General features: G+C 43.3%; 1 protein-coding gene across 1 annotated transcript; it reads right to left on the bottom strand.

Annotated features, from left to right (window-relative positions):
- Nucleotides 1-300: 300 nt before the first annotated feature.
- LOC115158015 (transcription factor BTF3 homolog 4-like) lies at nucleotides 301-6,125 on the bottom strand. Its single transcript, XM_029706471.1, has 6 exons — nucleotides 6,040-6,125; nucleotides 5,280-5,341; nucleotides 4,176-4,289; nucleotides 2,373-2,574; nucleotides 783-842; nucleotides 301-678 (listed from the first exon to the last, which is right to left on the bottom strand). Exons 2-6 carry the CDS (start codon nucleotides 5,331-5,333, stop codon nucleotides 632-634), a joined length of 477 nt encoding a protein of 158 aa, XP_029562331.1. The 5' UTR covers nucleotides 5,334-5,341; nucleotides 6,040-6,125; the 3' UTR covers nucleotides 301-631.
- Nucleotides 6,126-19,254: the final 13,129 nt, after the last annotated feature.

The following is a 19,254-nucleotide window of genomic DNA, read 5'->3' as shown; positions in this document are numbered from 1 at the left end:
TTAGGTCATAATACCCAAGTCATGTGTACATGAAACCTCAGAAAACATGGGTCTAAAAATACCACAAAAGGCCTTACAACCGTCTTCGATATCATCCAAGTCAGTCTAATATCACATTGGATGTCATCTCTGCAAGGCCTGATTACCTTTGAGCATGAGGCTACAGTGGCTTGAAATTAAATAGTGACTAAATAGTTATGCATCTTGATACAAATGATGGCCAGGGTGGCAGCCATTGTGACAACAGTATTCAAAAACTAAAATACCCCTTTCAACAGCCAGAAAGACCACAGCACCATGTAGAAAACGTTAATCACCTTTATTTTGATTTGTAAAAAAACAAACAAAATTAAGACTAGCTTTAATTAAATGACCACCGCAATCCTGATCGAGACTAACAATGTGGTGAAAAGTACTGAACCGTCGACCAATGTGTTGGGAGTTTAAGTGAGCAAGCAAGTCTGATAAGGACTGCATCCTCGGGACATCTCAAAATACACAAGTCTCTGGTTGACGGGATAGTGTTTGAAATGATATGTCTTCATAGCTAGAGGTTAAAACAGCGGAGAAGCCGCCGTAGTTTCTTAATTGCAGTTCCAATCCTTGTATGGGGTCTCAAGGGGAAGATCAATCAGTTTGCCTCATTCTTTGATGCTTCGTCAAAATTCTCCACCAGGTCTGAAGAGAAGAGGAAAACAAAGGATGGTTTTACAGGTTGAAATGGTGTAATGTTTCCTCTGAAGTGTCAGATATACTTCCCCTTGCAAACGAATCATCCTTACCTGGGACATCGTCATCTTCTTCTTCAATATCTTCTGCTTTAGGGGTTTTGCTGTCAAGCACTGCAATAAAAAAAAATATATATACATTTGAAGTCGGAAATTTACATACACCGTAGCCAAATACATTTAAACTCCGTTTTTCACAATTCCTGACATTTAATCTTAGTAAACATTCCCTGTCTTAGGTTAGTTAGGATCACTTTATTTTAAGAATGTGAAGTGTCAGAATAATAGTAGAGAATGATTTATTCCAGCTTTTATTTCTTTCATTACATTCCCAGTGGGTCAGAAGTTCACATACACTCAATTAGTATTTGGTAGCATTGCCTTTAAATTGTTTATCTTGGATCAAACGTTTCTGGTAGTCTTCCACAAGCTTCCCACAATAAGTGGGGTGAATTTTGGCCCATTCCTTCTGACAGAGCTGGTGTAACTGAGTCAGGTTTGTAGGCCTCCTTGCTCGCACATGCATTTTCAGTTCTGCCCATAAATTGTCTATAGGATTGAGGTCAGGGCTTTGTGATGGCCACTCCAATACCTTGACTTTGTTGTCCTTAAGCCATTTTGCCACAACTTTGGAAGTATGCTTGGGGTCATTGTCCATTTGGAAGACCCAATGGCGACCAAGCTTTAACTTCCTGACTGATGTCTTGAGATGTTGCTTCAATATATCCACACAAATTTAATTCCTCATGATGCCATCCATTTTGTCACGTGCACCCCCACAACATGATGCTGCCACCCCCGTACTTCACAGTTGGGATGGTGTTCTTTGGCATGCAAAGCCTCCACCTTTTTCCTCCAAACATAATGGTCATTTTTGTTTCATCAGACCAGAGGACATTTCTCCAAAAAGTACAATCTTTGTCCCCATGTGCAGTTGCAAACCGTAGTCTGGCTTTTTAATGGTGGTTTTGGAGCAGTGACTTCTTCCTCGTTTTACTGTGGATATAGATACTTTTCTGAGGTCTTGGCTGATTTCTTTTGATTTTACCATGATGTCAAGCAAAGAGGCACTGAGTTTGAAGGTAGGCCTTGAAATACATCCATAGGTACACCTCCAATTGATCCAAATGATGCCAATTAGCCTAACAGAAACTTCTAAAGCCATGAGATCATGTTCTGGAATTTTCCAAGCTGTTTAAATGCACAGTCAATTTAGTGTATGTAAACTTCTGACCCACTGGAATTGTGACAGTGAATTATAAGTGAAATAATCTGTCTGTAAACAATTGTTGGAAAAATTACTTGTGTCACGCACAAAGTAATTGTCTTAACCGACTTGCCTAAACTATAGTTTGTTAACAAGAAATTTGTGGAGTGGTTGAAAAATGAGTTTTAATGACTCCAACCTAAGTGTATGTAAACTTCCGACTTCAATTGTACATATAGTAAGCATCAAGACGCTCCTCAGGTCTCAAAATAATCCCCAGTGCACACCGTAACAGAATCTCCCTTTGCAACGGAGAACGTTTTGCAACAAAAATCAAGAGCTTCTATTTGACAAATTTTGCTAGGTCCCTCCCCGTTTGGTTCCTTGTGATTATACCTCAGCTCTAACCTAATGATTTTACATGAGGGCCAACCCACCTTGTCGAGGGAACTGCTCTGCTAGTTTGCGCAGGCTGGTGAGGCTGTCGGCGCCCAGCTGGCTGAGGATGCCCGGCAGCATCTCCGTGAGCTGCTTGGTCTCGGCGTGGCCGGTGATAGCGAAAGTGTTGGCCGACAGAGACGCCTGCACTTTGGGGTTGTTGAAGTGGATCACTGAGCCGTCATCCTTGATCATGTTTACCTGGCGACAGTAAGGGGGGGGGGGGGGGGGGGGGGTTTGCTCACTTCAAAATTCTACTCCAAGTTTGGTCCACAAAGCCATAGTAGGCTGCAGTCCACGCAAGAGACTTCAACATCTACAATGCCTTCAGAAAGTATTCACACCCCTTGACCTTCTCCACATTTTGGGGTGTTATAGTTTGGATTCAATTGAGACTGCGTCACTGGTCTACACACAATACCCCATAATGTCAAAGTGGAACTGTGTTTTTAGAAACGTTTACAAATGTATTAAAAACGAAAAGCTGAAATGTCTTGAGTCAATAAGTATTCAACCTCCGTTATAGCAAGCCTAAATAAGTTAAGGAGTAACGATTTGCTTAACAAATCACATAAGTTGCATGGACTCACTGTGTGCAATAAAAGTGTTAAACATGATTTCTGAATGACTACTTCATCTCTGTACCCCACACATACAGATAATTGTAAGGTCCCCCAGTCGAGCAGTGAGTTTCAAACACAGATTCAACCACAAAGACATTGACTATCCCTTTGAGCATGGTGAAGTTCTTTGGAGGATGTATCAATAAACCCAGTCACTACAAAGATACAGGCGTCCTTCCTAACTCAGTTGCCGGTAAGGAAGAAAAGCGTTCAGGGATTTCACTATGAGGACAATGGTGTCTTTAAAACAGTTAGAGTTTAATGGCTGTGATAGGAGAGAACTGAGGATGGATCAACATTATAGTTACTCCACAACACTAACGTAATTGACAGCGTGAAAAGGAAGCCTGTACAGAATTTTTTTTAAATATTCAGAAACATGCATCCTGTTTGCAACGAGGCACTAAAGTAATACTTAAAAGAACATGGCAAAGCAATTCACTTTTTATCCTGAATATAAAGTATTCCAATACATTACTGAGTACCACTCTCCATATAGTGGTGACTGCATCATGTTATGGGTATGATCGTTCAGGACGAAGAAACCCCACATAAAACAGAATAGCGCTAAGCACAGACAAAATCCTAGAGGAAAACCTGGTTCAGTCTGCTTTCCAGACACCTTTCAACAGGACAATAACCTAAATCACAAGGCCAAATCTACACTGTAGTTGCTTACCAAGAAGACAGTGAATGTTCATGAGTGGCCAAGTTACAGTTGACTTAACTCTACATGAAAACATATGGCAAGACCTGAAAATGGTTGTCTAGCAATGATCAACAACCAATTTGACAGAGCTTTAAGAATTTTGAAAATAATAGTATGCAAATGTTGCTCAATCCAGGAGTGGAAAGCTCTTAGACTTACTGCAAAAGGTGCTTCTACAAAGTATTGACTCAGGGGTGTGAATACTTATGTAAATTAAATATTTTTTTACTTCATTTTCAATACATTTCAAAAAGCATGGTTTTCACTTTGTCATTATGGGCCATTGTGTGTAGATGGGTGAGAACCCCCCCTAATTCAATCCATACTGAATTCAGGTTGTAACATCAAAATGTGGAATAAGGGGTATGAATACTTTCTGAAAGCAACGTATAAGGGCGGCATGAAACAAACAAAATACAACATTTAAGAACTTAAGATTACACAAAATGTATAATGGTAGCTGTGTTTACCTCTTCAATACCAGCAATGTTGTTGACAGCTAATTTCTTTAACGAACTCTGAAGTTTTTTGTCGTCGGCTGTTGCCGTTCTGTGTACGACCTTCTTCTTCCTACGTGCCGAGCCCTGAAAACAACACAGGGAGATGTAAGAATGTACATCAATAGAGGTTAAATAAAGCAGTGGTGTGCCCAGTACTCTACCAACCTATCAGGAGTATCGGAAACCATAAGGCTGATGATTAAAAATAAAACATTTGCAAATATATAATATAGAAGTAGTAGGCCTATATTTCATTTAAACAAGTCAACTTAAATGACAAATAATGTTATATTTTAAACACATTTTTGACTTGTCATTTGATAAAAAATGTATTATATAGGTCTAACTCATCAAGATTGACTTGATTTAATACACAATTCAGAGGCAGGTTCAACAGGACGCAATGTTTTGGAATGTTCAGATAGACATGTTAATGTATAACAAACATGCCTCCAACATGTAAAAAAGGGATGGGCAACTTTGATGGGGGTGGGGGACAATTAAAAAATAATAATCAGAACACATCATGAGGGGCCAGAGTGGCTCATGTGTCTATGTACCCACATATGCAGGCAGTAAGCTAAATTGAGTTGCCGCCTTGGGCTAATTGAGTGACTGGTTCTGACTGACAAGAGAAAAACTGCTGATGCACAACCAAACCTCGAAATTGAACCCAAGAGTAAGTTGAGACCATGAGAATTGTGCAGCACACCTTATAATCACGTTTTTCAACTTTTCATACAAAACAGTAGTTTCTATTGAAATAAAGGTAGAGTCAGCAAAATGACATTGCACAAGCAGATATTGAGATGAGCATGATGCAAGACTTCACTCTCACACAGTATCTGCGCAAGTGCACGGGCTCTCTTCAAACTTCTATAGGTAGGCACGGGACCAAAACAGTGGAGAAGTTTATCCTTGCGCTCCAATGCACTTAGTTGTTGCGGAAATTGACTCACTATGCTGTTTACTTAGCGCATCTACGTCATATCACTGACTACCTTTAAACATTGCACACCATTCTGTCCTGCTGAACGCACCCTGTTGAATCTCTAAATATGGAAATTAGCTTACCTTTCCTCCTATCCGGACCTGGGCTTGAAGTTTTGCTAATTTTTCTTGGTTCATGTTTCTACCTGGAAAAATGGCAGATGAGTAGGAGTTATAGTTTAACATTTAAACTAGCAACTGAACTGTTTTCAAGTCGAGGCATATGGGTTGTTATCTTGTCAATTATCTACACTAGTATGAGAACAATTTGCTCCAGATGACCAGTTTCATCCATAATTTGACTGGAAGTATTAGGGATTGCATCAACATACATCTGCTGCCAAGCTAACTATCCGAGAAACGTTCAGAGAATGGAGTTCAGCATTCCTCACTTAACTAGCTGCTAGCTATGATAGCCAGCTAACAACTGTACACACTAGGGAACTTATTATGTGAACCTCAATAAGCGAGCTAACTAACCACATTTGACAAGGGGGCGTTGTTACTAGCTATCTAACTATAACTACCTACGGAGAACAGTGAAACAAGAACATAGCTACAATTTCAAAAACGAGCCTAATCGACATGCGACATCTTTCACAAAAGGGATGCGGTCTGTTGAAGACGCAAACAAATAGCCAGATATAGCCAAGCTAACCAGACAGACTAGCACGCTAACGCTAGCCAGTTAACAAAATGAAAACAGTGGATTTGCTGGATATCCTATGAAGTGTCATTGCCTCTTTTCATCTAAGGTACATCGATCCCAGTCAAATATCAAACACAAACGTAATTGTTTACCATAAAACCTCTCTAAAATTGACGTAAAAACAATATACCAGACCTGATCCACAAATATCCGAGGAAACATGCGGCAACCAACGATGGGAGGATATGACGAAGAAACTACGTCACCATGTGACTGATATATTATTCGGTGGTGAAACCTGATCTTCTTCTTCAATGGTATATTGGCGATCGCACAATTTAATGTGCATTCCGCCACCTACTGTGCGGAATGGAAACAGGATTCCCCAAAATGTAACAAAATACAAAAATAAACGAGCAAACTAAAATATATAAATAAACTGAACTAAATCCCAAAACTTTTCTGTTAAAAAAATGTTACATATCGGATCCCTACAAAGGCTCAAGGGGAACCTAGCAGGGCGAGTCTTCCGGCGCAATAATTTGTTCTTTTTTTGTTCCAGTTTTCGATACTACTGTTGTCCATTCATAACATTCATCTTCACAAATTTTGCCCGACACGCTGCTTGATTCGAACTCATCATCCAATCCTCCGTCTTCGACAAACCCATTTCTTCTTCTTCGAGTGGTTTTCCAGACGTCTGGACGCTTTGTTGCGTATTGCCATAGAGTTTCTAAACCCAGATGCGCAACATTCCAAGACTTCAGAGAAAAAGCTTGCGAAAACAGATCAAACATCCAAGCTGGTGTTTGGGGTTTAAGAAGTAAATGAGAGAAGTGAACAAATATTTTTCTCGAAATCTGAAGGCACAACCAAGATTCGAGCAAACGGCTTAAGTAATTGAACATGTTATTACTCCAACCTTGTGAAATTGACAAACTGACACGTTTTCATTTTCCTCAAAAATAACTTTATATTGAAAGAGTGCCTTTGGTTGGACGGCTTGCACATGCGCAATTCGGGGCAGGACGACCGTTAGAGCCGATGACATGTTGCTACGCAACAGCTTAGCTAGCCAATGGCTGCATTCCAAACACTGAAAAGACACACCCTCTCCCCTCAAATTAAGTGGACACTTCTGACGAGTTTAGCTTGCAGGGCAGAAATTCGTTCATCCCGCGACAATTGTGTTTTCAGCCATCGGTAGCTTGTGGGTGCTTTATATGCGCTACAGTCAGTTATGATTGCATGTCTACGTATATTAAATATATAATTATTAATATACGCCTACTAGCATTGTTACCCATCGCTCCACAAAGGCCATTGCAGAGCAAGGGGAACAATTACTTCAAGGTCTCAGAGCCAGTGGCAGTTCTAGACCATTTCAACTGCGGGGGCCAAGCTGGGGCCAGTTGTACTGTTAGAGGGGCCAGTTACATTAGACGTTATTGTTGTCATATCGTTTTCTTCACTGCATAGCAGGCATTAGCAGGCAAAAGACCATGTTCATAATCATTCAACAATTTATTTGCATTTCCATTATAATAATCATTTGCATTAAATATTCAGTATCAGGTCACATCAAATCAAATGTATTTATATAGCCCTTCTTACATCAGCTGATATCTCAAAGTGCTGTACAGAAACCCAGCCTAAAACCCCAAACAGCAAGCAATGCAGAGAAAGCCTAGAAAGGCCAAAACCTAGGAAGAAACCTAGAGAGGAACCAGGCTATGAGGGGTGGCCAGTCCTCTTCTGGCTGTGCAGGGTGGAGATTATAACAGCACATGGCCTAGATGTTCAAATGTTCATAAATGACCAGCATTGTCAAATAATAATAATCATAGTAGTTGTCGAGGGTGCAACAAGTCAGTAACACAAGAGTAAGTGTCAGTTGGCTTTTTCATAGCCGATCTTTGAGAGTATCTCTACCGCTCCTGCTGTCTCTAGAGAGTTGAAAACAGCAGGTCTGGGACAGGTAGCACGTCCGGTGAATAGGTCAGGGTTCCAGCAGGTCTGGGACAACAGGTCTGGGACAGGTAGCACGTCCGGTGAACAGGTCAGGGTTCCATAGCTGCAGGCAGAACAGTTGGAACTGGAGCAGCAGCACGGCCAGGTGAACTGGGGACAGCAAGGAGTCATCAAGCCAGGTAGTCCTGAGGCATGGTCCTAGGGCTCAGGTCCTCCGAGAGAGAGAAAGAACGAAAGAGAAAGAGAGAATTAGAGAGAGCATATTTAAATTCACACAGGACACCGGAAAAGACAAGAGAAATACCCCAGATGTGACAGACTGACCCTAGCCCCCTGACACATAAACTACTGCAGCATAAATACTGGAGGCTGAGACAGGAGGGGTCAGGAGACACTGTGGCCCCATCCGATGAAACCCCCAGACAGGGCCAAACAGGTAGGATATAACCCCACCGACTTTGCCAAAGCACAGCCTCCACACCACTGGAGGGATATCTACAACCACCAACATACCATCCCGGAACAAGGCCGAGTATAGCCCACAAAGATCTCCGCCACGGCACAGCCCAAGGGGGGGCGCCAACCCAGACAGGAAGACCACGTCAGTGACTCAACCCACTCAAGTGACGCACCCCTCCCAGGGACGGCATGGAAGAACACCAGTAAGCCAGTGACTCAGCCCCCGTAATAGGGGTAGAGGCAGAGAATCCCAGTGGAAAGAGGGGAAACCGGCCAGGCAGAGACAGCAAGGGCGGTTCGTTGCTCCAGCCTTTCTGTTCACCTTCACACCCCTGGGCCAGACTACACTTAATCATAGGACCTACTGAAGAGATGTGTCTTCAGTAAAGACTTAAAGGTTGAGACTGAGTCTGCGTCTCTCACATGGGTAGGCAGACCATTCCATAAAAACGGAGCTCTATAGGAGAAAGCCTCCAGCTGTTTGCTTAGAAATTCTAGGAACAATTAGGAGGCCCGCGTCTTGTGACCGTAGCGTACGTGTAGGTATGTACGGCAGGACCAAATCGGAAAGATAGGTAGGAGCAAGCCCATGTAATGCTTTGTAGGTTAGCAGTAAAACCTTGAAACCAGCCCTTGCCTTAACAGGAAGCCAGTGTAGGGAGGCTAGCACTGGAGTAATATGATCACATTTTTTGGTTCTAGTCAGGATTCTAGCATCCGTATTTAGCACTAACTGAAGTTTATTTAGTGCTTTATCCGGGTAGCTGGAAAGTAGAGCATTGCAGTAGTCCAACCTAGAAGTAACAAAGGCATGGATTCATTTTTCTGCGTCATTTTTGGACAGAAAGTTTCTGATTTTTGCAATGTTACGTAGATGGAAAAAAGCTGTCCTTGAAACAGTCTTGATATGTTCTTCAAAAGAGAGATCAGGGTCCAGAGTAACGCCGAGGTCCTTCACAGTTTTATTTGAGACGACTGTACAACCATCCAGATTAATTGTCAGATTCAACAGAAGATCTCTTTGTTTCTTGGGACCTAGAACAAGCATCTCTGTTTTGTCCGAGTTTAAGAGTAGAAAGTTTGCAGCCATCCACTTCCTTATGTCTGAGACACAGGCTTCTAGCGAGGGCAATTTTGGGGCTTCACCATGTTTCATTGAAATGTACAGCTGTGTGTCATCCTCATAGCAGTGAAATTTAACATTACGTTTTCGAATGACATCCCCAAGAGGTAAAATATATAGTGAAAACAATAGTGGTCCTAAAACGGAACCTTGAGGAACACCGAAATTTACAGTTGATTTGTCAGACGACAAACCATTCACAGAGACAAACTGATATCTTTTCGACAGATAAGACCTAAACCAGGCCAGAACTTGTCCATGTAGACCAATGTGGGTTTCCAATCTCTCCAAAAGAATGTGGTGATCGATGGTATCAAAAGCAGCACTAAGATCTAGGAGCATGAGGACAGACGCAGAACCTCGGTCTGACATCATTAAAAGGTAATTTACCACCTTCACAAGTGCAGTCTCAGTGCTATGATGGGGTCTAAAACCAGACTGAAGCGTTTCGTGTACATTGTTTGTCTTCAGGAAGGCAGTGAGTTGCTGCGCAACAGCTTTTTCTAACATTTTTGAGAGGAATGGAAGATTCGATATAGGTCGATAGTTTTTTATAATTTCTGGGTCAAGATTTGGCTTTTTCAAGAGAGGCTTTATTACTGCCACTTTTAGTGAGTTTGGTACACATCCGGTGGATAGAGAGCCGTTTATTATGTTCAACATAGGAGGGCCAAGCACAGAAAGCAGCTCTTTCAGTAGTTTAGTTGGAATAAGGTCCAGTATGCAGCTTGAAGGTTTAGAGGCCATGATTATTTTCATCATTGTGTCGGCGCATCAACTGTATTCTCCGGTTTTTGTGGTTTTTTTGCAAAAAGATCAGCAAATTCATCTAGACTCAAGGACTTTGCCCTCCTTGACTCAATACTTAATACACCTAAATTTCTTAATCTGTCATCTGACATTGTGGACCTGAGATGCGTTTTCACCAGCTTTAGTGCAGAAAAACTCCGTTCACAAGAAGCAGTACTAACAGGGATTGAAACAGCCATCTTGCACAGTTTAAAGAGCTCAAAGAAAACTTCTTTATAAGACTCAATGAAAAATGCCAGCTCTACTACACTGGAGGGTCTCTGCATGCCACTCTGTATTTTCCTTTCTAAAATTCTTCTGAACTGATGTAGTTCATGCCCCAAGACCTCAATATTTGATTCATACATTCTAGCAAATGGAAACAGGGACTTCTCTTTGAGAAACACAACACTTGTAGGGTTTAGAGTTTGGATGCCATTCATTATGTCACAGTTTTTGCTAGGGAACCTTCTGTTAAGCTCATTGAGCATATGATCTAAAACAGGATAGAAAAGGGTTGTACGAAAACTGCCTTTTTCTTGTTCTGAATCGGACCTCTGACACACTGTACTGAGTACACAGTCTCCATTAAATTGAGAGCTTAGCTTTTTTGGTCGTTTTGCAGGGGGGTGTATTGCAGTATCACATTGCTCAGCTGTGTTCAACACTTCATTCCATAGGTCATCAAAAAATGACTCATCCCTGTAGTCATTCAAAGTTTGAACTAAAGCTTCAACTAAATCAACAGCCTTTGACAGGTCAAGTGATGAAGACTGTAGCATATCTGATAGGAATTTTGCTTCTCCGAACACTTTATGGAGTGTAACAAGGCACACAATGAATTGTGAATCTATCTGTGCAAGCAGACCTCATGCCTATGTCTTGCAGGACTCGCTTAATGGCAGGTAATCTATCCATAATAGTATGTAGAGCCATATATCGGACTGCCATATTGGAGGCAGTCCCACACACACCTGTATGTCATTAGCACACAGACACAGGCTCCTGTTTCCGGTCACAACTTGCAGACTTGTTTACGCTGCTGTGCGTTTTTGTTGCCGTTTTTACTTTGCTACCTGACGGTTTTTACTTTTTCATTACCGTATATTTTTACTTTTTCCCTCACTCAACTTTTTTTTTTTCATTCAACTTTCCTACCCCGGAGGTTTTATCTGGACATGGTTCGTCAGGACTTCAAACAGCCGAAGCTAAGTAACATTAACATGATGCCTTCTAATTGCAGTCGTTGTACTCATAATATACAGGAGAACGATCGCCTTACGGCAAGGATAGCTGTGCTGCAAGCCCAGCTTCAGACGCAATCGTTAGGCAAGGGTCATTTCAGTGTAGGAAAGGATGAAACAGCGTCTGTGCCACCAGCAAGTACAGATAGTAACGTTAGTATAAACCCCCTCGCACGGTCCCCGCAGCCGGACATCTTTCTCATGGCGTCTGGAGGGAAACGCTGTAGGAATGCTCAACCGGTGTCGCTTATTCAGCCGACAGAAACTTTCAACCGGTTCTCCCCATTAAGCGAGTCGGAGTCGGAGGCCGAGACTTCTCTGGTCTCTGCTCCTCCCGTTGTGGGGTCTGAGACGCCGACGGCTCCCACCATTAGCTCTGACAAATTGAAAACCCTAGTCATTGGCGACTCCATTACCCGCAGTATTAGACTTAAAACTAATCATCCAGCGATCATACACTGTTTACCAGGGGGCAGGGCTACCGACGTTAAGGCTAATCTAAAGACGGTGCTGGCTAAAGCTAAAACTGGCGAGTGTAGAGAGTATAGAGATATTGTTATCCACGTCGGCACCAACGATGTTAGGATGAAACAGTCAGAGGTCACCAAGCGCAACATAGCTTCAGCATGTAAATCAGCTAGAAAGATGTGTCGGCATCGATTAATTGTCTCTGGCCCCCTCCCAGTTAGGGGGAGTGATGAGCTCTACAGCAGAGTCTCACAACTCAATCGCTGGATGAAAACTGTTTTCTGCCCCTCCCAAAAGATAGAATTTGTAGATAACTGGCCCTCTTTCTGGGATTCACCCACAAACAGGACCAAGCCTGGCCTGCTTAGGAGTGACGGACTCCATCCTAGCTGGAGGGGTGCTCTCATCTTATCTACAAACATAGACAGGGCTCTAACTCCTCTAGCTCCACAATGAAATAGGGTGCAGGCCAGGCAACAGGCTGTTAGCCAGCCTGCCAGCTTAGTGGAGTCTGCCACTAGCACAGTTAGCGTAGTCAGCTCAGCTTTCCCCATTGAGACCGTGTCTGTGCCTCGATCTAGGTTGGGCAAAATTAAAAATGGCGGTGTTCGCTTCAGTAATCTTACTAGTATAAAGACCTCCTCCATTCCTGCCATTATTGAAAGAGATTGTGATACTTCACATCTCAAAATTGGGTTACTTAATGTTAGATCCCTCACTTCCAAGGCAGTTATAGTCAATGAACTAATCACTGATCATAATCTTGATGTGATTGGCCTGACTGAAACATGGCTTAAGCCTGATGAATTTACTGTGTTAAATGAGGCCTCACCCCCTGGTTACACTAGTGACCATACCCCCCGTGCATCCGGCAAAGGCGGAGGTGTTGCTAACATTTACGATAGCAAATTTCAATTTACAAAAAAAAAACAATGACGTTTTCGTCTTTTGAGCTTCTAGTCATGAAATCTATGCAGCCTACTCAATCACTTTTTATAGCTACTGTTTACAGGCCTCCTGGGCCATATGCAGTGTTCCTTACTGAGTTCCCTGAATTCCTATCGGATCTTGTAGTCATAGCAGATAATATTCTCATTTTTGGTGACTTTAACATTCACATGGAAAAGTCCACAGACCCACTCCAAAAGGCTTTCGGAGCCATCATCGACTCAGTGGGTTTTGTCCAACATGTCTCTGGACCTACCCACTGCCACAGTCATACTCTGGACCTAGTTTTGTCCCATGGAATAAATGTTGTGGATCTTAATGTTTTTCCTCATAATCCTGGATTATCGGACCACCATTTTATTGCGTTTACAATTGCAACAAATAATCTGCTCAGACCCCAACCAAGGAAGATTAAAAGTCGTGCTATAAATTCTCAGACAACCCAAAGATTCCTTGATGCCCTTCCAGACTCCCTCTGCCTACCCAAGGACGTCAGAGGACAAGAATCAGTTAACCACCTAACCGAGGAACTCAATTTAACCTTGCGCAATACCCTAGATGCAGTTGCACCCCTAAAAATTAAAAACATCTGTCATAAGAAACTAGCTCCCTGGTATACAGAAAATACACGAGCTCTGAAGCAAGCTTCCAGAAAATTGGAACGGAAATGGCTCCACACTAAACTGGAAGTCTTCCGACTAGCTTGGAAAGACAGTACCGTGCAGTATCGAAGAGCCCTCACTGCTGCACGATCATCCTATTTTTCCAACTTAATTGAGGAAAATAAGAACAATCCGAAATTTCTTTTTGACACTGTCGCAAAGCTAACTAAAAAGCAGCATTCGCAAATGGAGGATGGCTTTCACTTCAGCAGTAATAAATTTATGAACTTCTTTGAGGAAAAGATCATGATCATTAGAAAGCAAATTACGGACTCCTCTTTAAATCTGGGTATTCCTCCAGGGCTCCATTGTCCTGAGTCTGCACAACTCTGCCAGGACCTAGGATCAAGGGAGATACTAAAGTGTTTTAGTACTATATCTCTTGACATAATGATGAAAATAATCATGGCCTCCAAACCCTCAAGCTGCATACTGGACCCTATTCCAACTAAACTACTGAAAGAGCTGCTTCCTGTGCGTGGCCCTCCTATGTTGAACATAATAAACGGCTCTCTATCCACCGGATGTGTACCAAGCTCACTAAAAGTGGCAGTAATAAAGCCTCTCTTGAAAAAGCCGAATCTTGACCCAGAAATTATAAAAAACTATCGGCCTATATCGAATCTTCCATTCCTCTCAAAAAATTTTGAAAAAGTTGTTGCACAGCAACTCACTGCCTTCCTGAAGACAAACAATGTATACGAAACGCTTCAGTCTGGTTTTAGACCCCATCATAGCACTGAGACTGCACTTGTGAAGGTGGTAAATGACCTTTTAATGACGTCAGACCGAGGCTCTGCATCTGTCCTCATGCTCCTAGATCTTAGTGCCGCTTTTGATACCATCGATCACCACATTCTTTTGGAGAGATTGGAAACCCAAATTGGTCTACATGGACAAGTTCTGGCCTGGTTTAGATCTTATCTGTCGGAAAGATATCAGTTTGTCTCTGTGAATGGTTCGTCCTCTGACAAATCAATTGTAAATTTCGGTGTTCCTCAAGGTTCCGTTCTAGGACCACTATTGTTTTCACTATATATTTTACCTCTTGGGGATGTCATTCGAAAACATAATGTTAAATTTCACTGCTATGCGGACGACACACAGCTGTACATTTCAATGAAACATGCCTGTGTTTCAGACATAAGGAAGTGTAAGGCTGCAAATGTTCTACTTTTAAACTCGGACAAAATAGAGATGCTTGTCCTAGGTCCCAAGAAACAAAGAGATCTTCTGTTGAATCTGACAATTAATCTGGATGGTTGTACAGTCGTCTCAAATAAAACTGTGAAGGACCTCGGCGTTACTCTGGACCCTGATCTCTCTTTTGAAGAACATATCAAGACTGCTTCAAGGACAGCTTTTTTCCATCTACGTAACATTGCAAAAATCAGAAACTTTCTGTCCAAAAATGACGCAGAAAAATTAATCCATGCTTTTGTTACTTCTAGGCTCGACTACTGCAATGCTCTACTTTCCGGCTACCCGGATAAAGCACTAAACAAACTTCAGTTAGTGCTAAATACGGCTGCTAGAATCCTGACTAGAACCAAAAAATGTGATCATATTACTCCAGTGCTAGCCTCCCTACACTGGCTTCCTGTTAAGGCAAGGGCTGATTTCAAGGTTTTACTGCTAACCTACAAAGCATTACATGGGCTTGCTCCTACCTATCTTTCCGATTTGGTCCTGCCGTACATACCTACACGTACGCTACGGTCACAAGACGCAGGCCTCCTAATTGTCCCTAGAATTTCTAAGCAAACGGCTGGAGGTAGGGCTTTCTCCTATAGAGCTCCATTTTTATGGAATGGTCTGCCTACCCATGTGAGAGACGCAGACTCAGTCTCAACCTTTAAGTCTTTACTGAAGACTTATCTCTTCAGTAGGTCCTATGATTAAGTATAGTCTGGCCCAGGAGTGTGAAGGTGAACGGAAAGGCTGGAGCAACGAACCGCCCTTGCTGTCTCTGCCTTGTCGGTTCCCCTCTTCCCACTGGGATTCTCTGCCTCTAACCCTTTTACAGGGGCTGAGTCACTGACTTACTGGTGTTCTTCCATGCCGTCCATGGGAGGGGTGCGTCACTTGAGTAGGTTGAGCCACTGACGTGGTCTTCCTGTCTGGGTTGGCGCCCCCCCTTGGGTTGTGCCGTGGCGGAGATCTTTGTGGGCTATACTCGGCCTTGTCTTCGGACGGTAAGTTGGTGGTTGTAGATATCCCTCTAGTGGTGTGGGGGCTGTGCTTTGGCAAAGTGGGTGGGGTTATATCCTGCCTGTTTGGCCCTGTCCGGGGGTATCATCGGATGGGGCCACAGTGTCTTCTGATCCCTCCTGTCTCAGCCTCCAGTATTTATGCTGCAGTAGTTTATGTGTCGGGGGGCTAGGGTCAGTCTGTTACATCTGGAGTATTCTCTTGTCTTATCCGGTGTCCTGTGTGAATGTAAATATGCTCTCTCTAATTCTCTCTTTCTCTCTTTCTTTCTTTCTCTCGGAGGACCTGAGCCCTAGGACCATGCCTCAGGACTACCTGGCATGATGACTCCTTGCTGTCCCCAGTCCACCTGGCCATGCTGCTGCTCCAGTTTCAACTGTTCTGCCTGCGGCTACGGAACCCTGACCTGTTCACCGGACGTGCTTGTTGCACCCTCGACAATTACTATGATTATTATTATTTGACCATGCTGGTCATTTACGAACATTTTAACATCTTGACCATGTTCTGTTATAATATCCACCCGGCACAGCCAGAAGAGGACTGGCCACCCCTCATAGCCTGGTTCCTCTCTAGGTTTCTTCCTAGGTTTTTGGCCTTTCTCAGGAGTTTTTCCTAGGGAGTTTTTCCCAGCCACCGTGCTTCTTTCACATGCATTGCTTGCTGTTTGGGGTTTTAGGCTGGGTTTCTGTACAGCACTTTGAGATTTCAGCTGATGTACGAAGGGCTATATAAATAAATTTGATTTGATTTGATTTGACATGCCCAGCGAGTGTCACTTAGTCTCTGAAGCTCTCTAGGTGCACCTGGGTACATCTCTTTTTGTATGCTAAGCCATTTTTGATGCACATATGACCCAGATGTGAAGACGTAAAGTCTTTCTAGTAAGGAGAAGAACTGTCCTACCTCAGGGACAGCTTTGACTGTATCCCCTAAAACTAAGTTTAGACAGTGTGCACTGCAGTGGATGTAAAAGGCATGCTTTGCTTGTTCTTTAATGCGTGCCTGGATGCCTGAATGCTTGCCACTGTAACAGTGTAGGTTCCGTCCCTCTCTTCGCCCCAACCCGGGCTCGAACCAGGGACCCTTGCACACATCAACAACTGACACCCCACGAAGCATCGTTACCCATCGCGTCACAAAAGCCGCGTTGCAAGGGGAAACCCTACTTCAAGTCTCAGAGCGAGTGACGTCACCGATTGAAACGCTATTAGCGCGCACCACCGCTAACTAACTAGCCATTTTCACATCGGTTACACTCACCCCCCCTTTGACCTCCTCCTTTTCCGCAGCAACCAATGATCCGGGTCAACAGCATCAATGTAACAGTGTAGGTTCCGTCCCTCTCTTCGCCCCAACCCGGGCTCGAACCAGGGACCCTTGCACGCATCAACAACTGACACCCACCGAAGCATCGTTACCCATCGCGCCACAAGAGCCACGGCACCAATGTAACAGTGTAGGTTCCGTCCCTCTCTTCGCCCCAACCCGGGCTCGAACCAGGGACCCTTGCACACATCAACAACTGACACCCCACGAAGCATCGTTACCCATCGCGCCACAAAAGCCGCGGCCCTTGCAACGCAAGGGGAAACCCTACTTCAAGTCTCAGAGCGAGTGACGTCACCGATTGAAACGCTATTAGCGCGCACCACCGCTAACTAACTAGCCATTTCACATCGGTTACACCACTCATAACGGAAGTGCCGTCATATGCTTGGCCTACTAGGTTGTTTTTGTATTCAAGACCATGACTTTCTAATATGTGTAGGATTTTGTCAGTAAGCCCTGCTGCATCTAGTCGATCAGCCGATTCAAAGTGGAGAAAGCTCTCATGGACAGCTCCTCTGAAATAGTACCTGAGTACTAGAGATATCTGCTCCTTTATTTTTACATCTTTTGTTTCGTCTTCCATTATGCTAAAGACCTCACTGTCTTTCACTTCTATAATTTTTGTTTGAACCATGTCTGCCAAACAACTCAGAACCTCATTCTGAATCCCTTTGCTTGTATATTTTCCATTATGAATGGAAGTCAACCTTTTTTTCACAGTTGTGTCATGCTTAGCTGTTGTTTCTAGGATTGCCACGAAGTTCCCTTTATTATCTGACTCTGCAGACTCATCGTGTCCTCTTTGTGCAATATTTTGTGTTGCTGTAAGTAGTAGTACTTCTATTGTTTTAATATAGTCCCGATTTTCTTGAACCTGTTTGTTGTGTTCCTTGTTTAGGGCATTTACCAGTGTTGCATTACTTTTTACAGCTTTCTGATAGACTCTCCATGTAATCATTGCTTGTTTGTGTCGCTCAGACCTTGGATGAATTGCAAATCATCCCCTCTTTGTAAGTTGCCTTCTTCCAGTTGTTAAAACCCAATAGTGAATCAAATACAGACTCTGGGACTTTGGGAGGGCTAAAATGCCTGCAGGCGTAACAAAACACAGAGTCAGATTTTTTTGAATATTCAAGCCAGGGGTGGATATGGTACCAGGCCGCCTTCAAGCTCCTCCTCCGGTCCCCCATCAGAGTTCTTGGGTATATGACCATCATTGGCTGCACCTGTGGTTCCTCCCGGGATTTGCTGATATCTGCCAAAGAAAAAAATATATAATTAAAAGTATCTATTTGGGTAATTTTAGATATACCATTGCCATCAGGCAACTTCTGAAATCCATCTGATGTCTATATCACAAGCCCAATTTCTATACACCATACAAACTGACTAATTGCACTGCTTTACAAGTAACCACAGATTTATTCAACATCACAAACCCGATGGTCCTTGTGGACGCACGAGGCTCCTCTGTTGGTGTCTCACTCTCAGCCTCAGTCTCTCCATCTGTCTCACTTTCCTGCTCTACTATGCCTTCACTCTCAGTCTCTCCAATGAACAAGTCTTCCTGCTCTCTCCCTGCAGGCTTTCTGCTCTCTCTCGCTCAGAGCAAGTGACGTCACTGATTGAAACGCTATTAGCGCGCACCCTGCTAACTAGCTAGCCATTTCACATCGGTTACACTCACCCCCCACCTTTGACCTCCTTTTCCGCAGCAACCAGTGATCCGGGTCAACAGCATCAATGTAACAGTTTAGCTTCCGTCCCTCTCCTCAACCCTACCTGGGCTCGAACCAGGGACCCTCTGCACACATTGACAACAGCCACCCTCGAAGCATCGTTACCCATCGCTCCACAAAAGCCGCGAATTGAATTATGGGGCATTTCAGGCCCTGAAGTGAACGTAATTGTACACTCGCAAACTCCATTAAAAACGAGGACTGAGAGCTTACGTTCCAAACTTCTCTTGCTTGCCTAATCATTTGGACCGACGGCTGCGGGGATTCCCCCAAGGGCTGAGGGTTTAGGGCCAAGGTCTGTCAACTTTGAGTTTGGAATGCAGCCAATGTCTCCAAGACATTGCCTACAAGTGTGATCGGGATTTCTATTGGAAAAGCAGTTTTAGCCTATCTTTATACTATTTTTTGGTATTGCTGCCTTTCACAGTTTGAAAAGTACATTTCACATATGTTCACAAAAAAAG

Source organism: Salmo trutta, chromosome 22, assembly GCF_901001165.1.
Source record: "Salmo trutta chromosome 22, fSalTru1.1, whole genome shotgun sequence".
NCBI classification, from domain to species: domain Eukaryota; kingdom Metazoa; phylum Chordata; class Actinopteri; order Salmoniformes; family Salmonidae; genus Salmo; species Salmo trutta.
The sequence above is the reverse complement of the archived record's forward strand: the minus strand, read 5'-3'. Positions and strand labels throughout refer to the sequence as shown.

Excerpts from the sequence above, each read along its gene's own strand:
- LOC115158015 (XM_029706471.1), bottom strand. The coding sequence starts at position 5,333 with ATGAACCAAGAAAAATTAGCAAAACTTCAAGCCCAGGTCCGGATAGGA. Across the intron at positions 2,575-4,175 it reads ACATTGCTGGTATTGAAGAG|GTAAACATGATCAAGGATGA; the intron begins GTAAACACAGCT and ends TACTGTCGCCAG. Across the intron at positions 843-2,372 it reads AGAGCAGTTCCCTCGACAAG|TGCTTGACAGCAAAACCCCT; the intron begins GTGGGTTGGCCC and ends TTTTTATTGCAG.